The 11,002-nt window shown below is 45.5% G+C and overlaps 1 protein-coding gene across 1 annotated transcript in view; it reads left to right on the top strand.

The window, feature by feature from the left end:
• Positions 1–11,002, top strand: part of LOC105569878 (cadherin-87A) — a 252,472-nt gene that overhangs the window by 226,466 nt on the left and 15,004 nt on the right. The window contains exons 6-8 of the mRNA XM_012026669.1: positions 640–897; positions 6,496–6,630; positions 10,225–10,417. Of these exons, the coding sequence (XP_011882059.1) occupies positions 640–897; positions 6,496–6,630; positions 10,225–10,417 (586 nt within the window). The remainder of the gene's footprint in view (positions 1–639; positions 898–6,495; positions 6,631–10,224; positions 10,418–11,002) is intronic.

Below are 11,002 nucleotides of genomic sequence, written 5' to 3' on the forward strand. Positions count from 1 at the left end.
TGTATATATGTCAAACTGTAAAAATACAAATATGTATATGATTATTATAGAGTAATTATGTAAAATCGAAACTATTGTATTAAATATGCTTGATATTTTATATTTAAAAAAACAGGTATTTATTAAAATAATTTTGAGTGATGCTCTGGGAAATAATTAAATAGGAGTATATTTTGCGGAACGAAGAAGATAGACGTATTCTGAACGATCAGCATCGCCTGGCTCTGCATAATTTATATATGATTTCGTACTTGCCGAGTTTGGTTCTTCCAAAGCTCACGCTTGAAAATTAGCCTGGCAGTCAAAGTGTTAAGGGATTTAGGCGAAGAGTGAATTAAATCCCTAATTTCTAAGGTCCGCTTTACGACTTTATACTCGAAATTATAGAATCTCTCCTCTCTTTCTCTCTCTCGCACACTCAACACCTTTAACTTAAACACATAAATTGGACGCCCTCGCGCTTAAGGACAAAAATATTAAACGCTCCCGAACTTGGCGCTAAGAACACCCGAGAGCGCGAGTCCTCTTATATAAGTTAATTCGAAACCCTCTTGAAAGTTAACGGCATAATTCCCGCCAAGTCGAAGCTCCCCGTGCTCGCAAATTTTGCAACGTCTCACGTTACTCCTCGCTTTCCAGGAGAACGACACGATACGCTTCCGCGTGACTCTGGAGGACGAGGTGCCCGCGGGACAGCAGCCCAACATCGTCGGCGTCGACGCCTACGTGATCGTGCTGGACGAGAACGACAATCCGCCGCACTTCCTCGGCGTCCCGTACGAGGCGGTCGCCGAGGAGGACACCCCGGTTGGCTCCACCATACTGCCGGGCATCAGGGTCGTGGACCCTGACCTGCTGGGCGACATCATAGATCTAACGTGCGTCCCACAGCCACAGGTGAGTCATTAATACGCGTTAGCGCGCGCGGTAATGTCTCGGGGAGGATATTTTTATCCGGTTTCTCCCGGCGATCGAATTTCTTGCTCGCCCCACCCTCTCTCTCTATCGTAGATCCTCCTCCGCGGAGGAGGATTTCAAACTGGACGGAGTCGTGCCCTTCTGATCCGCCGTCTCGGAAAATCCGTCGTTGATAGAATTACCTGGAGGACAACAACGTGTCTCTCCTCTCCTCTTCTTCCTTTATCTCTCTTGACTTAATGTCTTTACGAAGCGCGCTTTCCGACGAAAGAAACACGAGTTTTCCTCTTTACGTCTCTCTTTCTCTCTCTCTCTCTCTCTCTCTCTGTTTTACGTTTCTTCCGAACTGCTGATCGAGTAAGGGCGTAACGGAGCCTGACAGGTCCCACATGGATTCATATAATAATCTCTCCGCTAATACAGTACCGACCGAAATTGTATCACCTTTACGTTTTCTAAGCATAACTTTCGGCAAAGTGCACCGAATGCCCGAGTCGAAATTTTGGCCCTTATATGTTGAACCTTTAATTCTATTACATAGTAGAACCTGAGACAGTAAAAGAGGTCGAATTGCAAGCACAAAATTGACTCCTACTTTAAAACTGATAGTGTCGGAAATTTCTACTTTTGTCAATTTAGCATTAAAGTAGGTCCTTTTAAGTAGGAGCTAAAGTAAATTTTTAGAATTAAAGATTGAAGGGAGAAGTAAAAAATATAATGTCATCAAAGCACAGTTGGCTGGAAAAATCCAGGGGGTAGAAATAACCGCGGTAAATTCCAGTTTTTATCGTCCCGGACTTTATCCAATGGAATAAATTGGCAAAAATTATAAAAATAACTAATACTTAAGTAAAATATATTTATATAAATATTAATAATTTTTATAGTCTTTATGAGAAAAGATGTTTGTTTTAAATACTAAATTAGTTATTAATCATTTTAAAAAGAAACCAATATAATATAAGTTTTTTAATTAAAACAAATTGTTTTCTTGAAAGTAATACATATTTTTAAAACGATAACTTCGGAGATACTAAATTTTATTTTTAGTTTATGCGGGAAACAATACTTTTGTGCAGTGCTTCCTAAAAGTTTTCTACTTATTTTATCGTTTTTAATAGAGAAGACCTGTTTTTCCTGAAAATACCGGTTTTTATCACTGGCATAGACTTTATCCAAAAAATATTGAATTTTGCGAACCCTGCATTAAAATGGGTTATTGCTGGTCTATGTAGGTGTATAGATCAGCTAAGTAGATGTAAATTAGCCTTAAAAGTGTCAAAATAGTACCAAAATTTCGACTCGGGTGTGCTCAAAATGTTACAGTAGACACCTGATAACAGGTGCATCTTTAATATGCACTCAAAAAAAATCTTATACGCAGGTAGATTTCTAAGTATCGCAACAAAAATTTATCGTTGTTTTTTGGAGCTGTTAGAAAATGGTTTGTAGCCTGTAAAATTTATAGCAGCGACATTCTAGTAATACCTTCTGGAAAGTTTAGGTTTCATGATTAAATATTAATCATTCACGTTGAATAAAAATGAATGTCGGTACCATAGCTAGAATAATCTTCGTCGGATATATAACTGTAGTAGCACATTCCGAAGTTATAATGGATGGACGCCACAGAAACACTTTGCTCCTAATATTCGCTAGCAGCTCAGATAGATATTCCGTTTCTGATACTTAAATTAATTAAGTACAAAACATATGCGATTTCGCATCATTGGTTGTTCATTTATATATCTCAGTTATTTTTCCGTACCTAGAAAATTGTTGCTGTATGAGTCTGAAAGCTTTTAATTAGCTTACTTATTTGGGGGAAATGTTTCTTACATAGTTTACATATCTCAGTTATTTTGTCGTACTGGAAAATTGTTGCTGCAGTTGCAAGATCATTTTTTCAGTGTAAAGAGTAACGAAATTAGACAAAATACATCATGATTTTCGAATTATTCATTCGTGCACTTTAAAACTAGTTGCGCCTAAGTGTTGGTCTACAATCTTGCTTTAAATAAGCTGTAAGCTTTAAGCCGTAAGAAATTAACAATCACAGGAGAGAGTAAGGGGAATAAATGCCTGTGATTGGTTAATTTCTTACGGCTTAAGGCTTACAGCTTACTTAAAGCAAGGTTGTAGACCAACACTAAAGAATCGAAAGGTGATATAATTTTGGCCGGTGCGTATACTGCTTTTTCTTTCGTAACTCGCGGGATCTGTCTCCAATTTTTGCTTGGTGTTTATCTAAAGATTCCACCCTTCCGTCGATCACTTTCAATCGCTACCGATTAAATTATGCATTCCGTCGCGAAGTACGCAATGTCCGGGAAAGAGGAAGACAGAGGAGGAACGAAGAGAGGAAAAAATACAAAAAAATCTGTTCTAAATTCGTATCCACTATCCTGACGGGTCGCGAGAGGAGGCGGATAATAAACAGGCCGCGAGAGAGGAAGTTGTTTTCCGCTCAAAGGATTTATTAAGAAGTCGTCGTCCGCGCGTCGTCTCGGTCTCCTTTGCGACGCGACGCCGGGCAGATCTCGGAATCGGGATCGGGGACGGCCTCGTTGAGATGCAGCTGGTTGCACGGCGGATAAAAGATGTACAAGTGCCGGTGTTTCACGTAAATGAAGAGAGCTCGGATGAAGTGTTCCCCTTGTCCGCGGAGGCGAGGCGAGGCGAGGCGAGACGAGGCGAGGCGGAATATCGGCGCCGCTGCCGAGGCGCTTTGTAATTCGCAGTTTTCCATTAAGTTATCCACTCTCGTATCCTGTAATAAACTCAGAGGGAGAGAGAAAGGGAGCGGAGGGAACGCCGTGTTCGCCTCGCCTCGCTTCGCCTCGCAACGCCGAGCAGCACGCCCGAGGGAGCCGAGGACTCGTCGTCGGCGACGACGGCGGCGGCGACGGCATCCAGTTCCTCGCAGTCGGACTTTCGCAATCATCGTCGTGCAGCGCTCGGCGTTAACCCCTGCGGAAAACGCGTGGCCTATTTCGCGCGAGCGAGCGCGGGAGCGGCGCTCGCAAATTTAATAATCGTTCCGATGCGTACGGGGGAAGATTTTATTACCGTGTCCCTCCGCGCGCGTAGGAGGATTTGAATTCTCGCGGCTTCTTCCGCGACACGGCCGCGACGACACGAAGTTGGGTTTATTTCGGGCGCGATACCCGCTTGCGATTAGAAATGCAGGCGCGCGGTTTAAGGGAATGCTGGAGTGATTCGGCACTTTTGGCACCTTTTGCTCCTAGAACTGTCAGTTCGTGAAAACATTTGTGTAATATACAAGTTATGTGGCTTTTGAGTACAGACCGACAGTGTTCCACTGTTCGGACAATTCGGGGAACAGCATGGAAATCAAATTTAGAAGCCTATAACAACAAATCTATTCACTCGAATGCATCCTGCAACTTATTCGAGTAAACAGATTTCTTTTTTCACTTTTAAACTTAATTTCAACGATACCACGCTGTTCTTTGATCTGGACCGAGTTTTGCGCTGTCGATTCGGCGCGAAATTGCCGGAAATCAATTTTAGATACGGAGGCACCCGGAGATGTAATTTTTTATACATTTCATTTAGCGCGGACCCAATTCGGATAGAGCGCCCGATAGTACGTCCTGTAATAAGTTTTTGCGCGGGCCCGTGAAATTCAAGTCACGCCCGACTATTCGTGTTTACGGGAAGTTGTAACACGTTGCTGCGGAAAATCGCCGTTGAAAACCGCGTTTTCCGCTCGGCGAGCCGATCGACGTGACGCCGTCGATCGGTTACGCGATACGCGCGCCGTCCGTTTCCTCGCGATAGGGCGAAAGGAAACGAAGATTCGCTCGACGCGGACGGGAAAAACGGCGCAACGTATCGCTCCTCCCGCGTTCTCTTTCTCTCTTTGCTCCTCGCGAGAAAAAGAAAAAAAGAAGACGAGAGAGATCCGATTCGTATATCATCTCGCGACCCGTTAAAATTATCTGCCCGCAGCTTCCTCCTCTTCCCCCCTCGCGCTCCTCCCGGGGAAAAGATGCGCGGCGGGATATTAGTACACATATAACGCACCAGCATCCCCTCGCTCCCACCCACCCCTCCGCGTCATATCCGCTCGATAAATTCCCGGTCGGAGCCGTTAGGCGCGACCAATAAAACCGTAAAACCTTTTAACTAATGGCCCGCCGGCTTTACGGTGGCAAGACTTTAATGCTGACCGCCGCGCCGCTCTCCCCGGTTTTCGTAATTCGCACGCGAATTCGCCGCTGGCCCGAGCGATCGCGTCCAGTTATTAAGCGTGACTAATGTTTACAATGCCGAGGATAGCGCGAGTCATCCGCGAGAGCGGAGTAAGCTGCGAAATTTTCTATTAGGCCGGATCTGCGCGATAGACGCAGCAAGTCGGGAGCCGCGAGAAATCGACCGATCACAGTCAAATATGAGAAGAATAATCGACTGTCGTTGGTCGATTTCTTGCAAGTTGCCGTGTCGTAGATCCAGCCGTAAAGCTCATTCTACAATGGACGTGAAACGCAAGACATCGGCCAATGACAGTCGATCATTCTTCTCATATTTGACTGTGATTGGTCGATTTCTTGCGTTGCGGCTTTAGTGTTTTGCGTCCATTGTAGAATAAGTTTACGGCTGATGGCAGAGAACAATCCGTAAACGCTTAAAACTGTCTCAGTCGTAGACGTAGGGCAAGGCAGAGAGAAACATAAGTCGTGAAAGGCTATTGTATACGACTTACGTTACTCTCTGCCTTGCCCTACGTCTACGACTGAGACAGTCTTAAGCGTTTACGGATTGTTCTCTGCCATCAGCCTAAGGCTGGTTCTACGGTAGACGCAGCGAGTCGCAAGAAATCGGCCAGTCACAGTCAAATATGAGAAGAATAATCGACTGTCATTGGCCGATTTCATGCGGCTTGCGCCTTGCTGAGTCTAGAATCAGCCTAACGATCCGCGCCAGGCCGGCTTCGATAGCGGTGACGCGGCGACTCCGCTCGAAGCAAATGCGAGATTTTTGCCGAAAATTTATTAAAAGTTAGAGACACGCTCTGAAATTCGCACTTATTATTTTCGACCCGAGTTCGATCGTTTAACGTGAATTATTCCGAATCTATCAGGTGCATATCTCTCTCTTTCTCGGCGCATCGTGTGTGGAACGATATGGATTTTTACTTTGTAATTTTTTAATGGTAATTTTTGAATCTGTGTTAATACTTTTCCATTACTCCGAGGAGCGTTACACGCATGAAAATTGTGCCGGCCACTGCCAAATTTCCCGCGTGATTTAACGCGCTATGGCTTTACAATTTTGCGAGTCTCTACGCGGATTTGATGGAACGCTCGGAGCGAACGTTTCACTGAAGCCGCGACGAGGTGACGGGGCGTCATAACTTTTAGATGGATCCTCGACGCGACGACAAATCGATTAATTAGACGTTAGACGGTGAAAGCTCGCGAATACTCGCCGAGGTATCTCGGCTCCGTGCGTCGCTAGAATCGACGAATAACACGCTGAGCGATCGACCGCGCCCGGTCGCGCGATTAACCCGCGCGGAACCGCCAATGACGGAGCCGGCTTTTGTTACAGTTCCTGGACGCCTGCGAGAAGTTTGGTATCGTCAACGTCGAAAGAAGCCAGAACACGTATGTGGGCGCTCTGGTGCTGCGGCAGCCCCTCGACTACCGGGAGAGGCCTTTCTATCAGCTACTGCTACGAGCAAGCGTAAGTATACTTGTCTCTCTCCCCCTTCTCCCCCATCCTCACTTGCACACACACACACTCTCTCTCTCCTCCTCGCAACTCTCTCTTCTCTCTTTCCTTAAACTGCCTCTTTCCTCCTTCCCTCAATTCTCTCTTTGCCTCCTTTCTTCAATTCTCTCTTTCTCCTGTTCCCTCAACTCTCTTTCTCTCCTTCCCTCAAATATCCGTTTCTACCCTTCCCTCAACTCTTTCTCTCTTTCCCTCGAATCTTCGTTTCTCTCCTTCTCTCAACTCTCTTTCTCTCCTTCCCTCAAATCTCCATTTCTCTCCCTCCCTCAAATCTCTTCCTTTGTTTCTTTTCCTCAAATTTCTGTTTCTCTCCTTTCTTCAACTCTCTCTTTCTCTCCCTCCCTCAACCCTCTCTTTTTCCCCCTGCTTTCTTCAACTCTGTCTCAACTCAAGGATTGATTTTAATTACGTGCGCCACGAAGAAAAGCCGACCCGGGTGTTTCGCCCGCGTCTCGCGAACGCGCCGGCTAACAATAAGCCCGTCCGTGACGGGGTGCGCAGCCGAGATTGCGGGTGAATTTGCGAACTAACGAGGACGCGAGAATGACGTGCGTCGGGCGGACTCGCGTGTGTCTGTTGTCGGCCGTCGGGTTTGGCTTAAACACACCGGCCGTTCGTTTCGGTGGCGAAACTGCGAGCGGTTCTCGCGGCGTTAATTAACGATCGAACGTTTCTCGATAATTACGTCTATCGCCGACGTTTAAACAACATTTCTCTCCCTCGCCCTCACTCGCCCACCCTCCCGCTACGCTGCCACTTTGACGGATCGCGTCTGTTGCATATTAAACGTGACTTTCTTTCAATCTCAATGCCTTTCTCCCGTATGCAGCGCGGAGCTTTAGCGCTCTCTTCCGGGGGTTGGAAGGGCGCTCGCATTATTTAAAATGAACTCCCCGCGAGCCCCGGCGAGCGCGAGGAACACTATCGAGTTTACGTGACTTCAAAGGGCTCGCGGATAAAAGGCAGACTGCGGCCGGGCCCGGTGCCCGGAAATCGGAAACCTTGGTTACCTCGCTTACCCTTTGATTCAACGTCGGCGTCGTTCCGATACACCGTTAAAATACACCGTAAACACGCGTGGGAAAAGTCCAAGCCCGCCGGCTCCCCGTGCCGGCTCTAACAAAAAAGACCAAGAATCGTGATTTACCATGCGTTTTCGTGCGTATGAAGACGCGTAGCTCGCGCCGCAAAGCGGCAAACATTGAGCTCGTTTAGGCCCCCCTGCACCGCGAACGTAACTGTATATGATCGATGCGGTTCTCCCATCTGTACCCGTCGATTTCCACGGCTATTTTCCCACCGCCGCAATATCTGAGGAATATAACGTGAAATTGAAGAAAAACAGTAAATATTTGCCCGCCGCGCGCGCGAGCAATGTAATGGCGCGTTTTCTCGTAGCGCGTTTAGCGTTAAACGCGATCCCGATCCACGTCTGCCGTCGCCGACGTCGTGCCGCGAAATCTTTGCGTCGGATCCACGCACGCGGAAATGACGGGCGGAAAAAAATAAACAGCGTCGCGCGGCGACCGATCTGCCGATCGGGTCTCTTCTCGGCTCTTCTGAATTTGAATTTAGCGCTCTTCGCACAACTCGCTACCACGCATGCCTTGCAATCCGAAATCCGAGAGGTATCGCGTTAGCGTCTGCGCACAATAGAGGAAACCGTCCCCAGAAAAGATTAATGTTGAATCGAACAACAGAGACGTTACAATTTACTTGATTAATTCGATAACCTTATTAATCAGATTAATACTCCATGCTTTTACTTTAAAAATTGAAATTTTTTTTCTTTAATAACACTACGCTGTTAAAGAATCGGCGTGTAGTTTGCTTTGTTGGAAAAAGAACGATACGCAAAAGTATAATTACGCACTAATTGTAAGATCCAACCTCGACCGCAGACGGCCGAATTTACTTATTATAAATATTTTAGATTATGACTGCGTTCCTGTATTTGTACCTTGCATATTATTCCTTTCAATTATGCACTATATCTGAGCTCTCGCCTTTGTTCGCTTTTCTATTATTTACTATTTTTTTATAGGTCTTTTAATATTTAATAATTCCTGTTTCTAATATTGTCCCTATTGCGCGCAGGATTTTGAAAACAGAGATTCGCCATTCGCAATCCGCCATGAATGGCGCGGAATTTAAAACCGATCCGCGAAAAGCCCCTAATACTGTTCTTGCAGCCTAATCGCGGATTTTTCTCTCGGTAATCGAGGGGTCCCGTGAGGGATTAATTAATAAAACTCTCCTTTGTTCTCTTTCCTATTATTCAATATTTTCTTTGATGTCTTTTAATATTTAATAATTCCTGTTTCTAATATTGTTTCTATTGCGTGCAGGATTTTGAAAACAGGGATTCCCTGTTCGCAGCCCGTCATGGATGGCGCGGAATTTAAAACCGATCCGCGAAAAACCTCTAATACTGTTCTTGCAGCCTAATCGCGGATTTTTCTCTCGATAATCGAGGGGCCCCGTGGGGATTAATTAATCAACGCCGCGCACGTGCTCCTCGCGCATCCACGTGCGCAAGATAAAGAGATAATTGCGGTTACTCGCGACACGACGCTCGCCGAACGATGGGCTCTTTCTGCGGCGGAGATTGATTTTAATTACGCGTTCTCTCTACGGAAGCGAGCGAGGTGCCATCCCTTTTACCATGTGGGAAGACGGTCCCGTTCGCGCACAATTACCGCGGCGAAACGAACGGACACATAAATTACGACCGCGCGAGATAAATCGTCGCGACGAGAGTCCGGTGAAAATTTGGTGTCCTTCTATTTCGGAGGGATCTACTTTTTTCACTTGAACGCTTGCACCGTCTCAATCTATATAATAGCGACGATCTTTCCGCGTTTCAACGTCCGCTCTCGAAAAGGATGAGCCTTGAAAATCTCATTATTGGTTTACGAAGCGAGAGTAGTGTCGAAAGATTCGACGGAAAGTTTGTCAGAATAATATTCTTGATAAATAGATCGGAGTGAATGCTTCGAATATTTACTTAATTCTGTACTTGAAAAAGTAAACTACAAAGTGTTCGATTTTGAGATTTTTATCTCAACTGCTCTAGTTATTTGTTTCAAAATAATAAATTATCGTAGCTGCAGGGCGAATGGAAAGTTTGTTTGGAAAAAGTATTTTCAAACAAACTTCAGAAAAATATTATTAAAAAAACGACTTGTAGAGATACGCGTGTTGATTTTGGCTCTTCTGCATAAATTTCCTAAATGTCAGTTAACTTCTCAGGTACAGAATTCTTCTCTTCAACGTTGTCAACGCTAGAAGAGACGGGCGAGGGTAAATTTTAGGTGACGTTTTTCCGCGTGCAATCCTATATTAATTCGTACGATTGCCGAGTCTACATTTTTAAGGCACGTGAAGTAACGAGGGAGGAAATGCGGAGGGAATGAAATAAGGAGATGGAAATTCGCGATTGTGCTGCGAGAACGTGGTCGGCGAGTGTTGCGCGTATCCCAATTTCCCGATCCCGGACAAAAGCAAGGCCCAGGGTCGACGCGATTGTACGAATTTTGTCCGCAGGACGGCCTGAACAATGGAACCACCGGTGTCGAGATCAAGGTGGCGGACATTCAGAATAGTCCGCCGGAATTCCTGGACTCGCTTACGGGCGTGGTGCGCGAGGACGATCCCATCGGGACTCTCGTGATGACCGTGAAGGCCCGTGACGGCGACAGGGGCATGCCGCGGAAGATGATCTACGAACTGGTCACCAGTGAGTATTCGTTCTCCGCTCCCCCCCTCCCTGCGTCTAAAGCCGCACAAGTGCAAAATCGCACTCCCGTCCGAACTCAACTCGAAGCTTTCCAGCTAATATTAGTTCGCTCGCACAGACCGAAACGGACGAAACGAAATTCTGTTTTTACCTGGTATCCCCAACAGCACGTGTATATTCTGGGAATATTCGGGGAATATCGCGAACGTATCACAGAAAAAAAAAGCGACAACTTATACATATACTCAAATTATTGCTCGTATTTGAGTAAAGTTTGTCCTTTATTGTGAGATAGGATTCTAACGTGGCATAGTGGGTTTTCAATGTCCAAATTCAATCACGAATCTTTTTTCGCATCGATTACACGAGCTAACGGTCAATGTTTCACTAAACAGATTTCACTCTAATGGCAATAAATGGTAATATTCGTGGTGGAACCAACAGATGATGCCTATTAATTTAATAATAGCAGAAACTGTCCCATACAACACAAAAGCTTGTAACAACATTACTGCAACATTGCATATTGCAGTGTAATGTTACATAGATATTGCAGAGATGATTTTACAATATTACTTTAGTAAT

This window comes from Vollenhovia emeryi, unplaced genomic scaffold, assembly GCF_000949405.1.
Source record: "Vollenhovia emeryi isolate VEMERY1.0 unplaced genomic scaffold, V.emery_V1.0 DF939122.1, whole genome shotgun sequence".
Classification (NCBI taxonomy): domain Eukaryota; kingdom Metazoa; phylum Arthropoda; class Insecta; order Hymenoptera; family Formicidae; genus Vollenhovia; species Vollenhovia emeryi.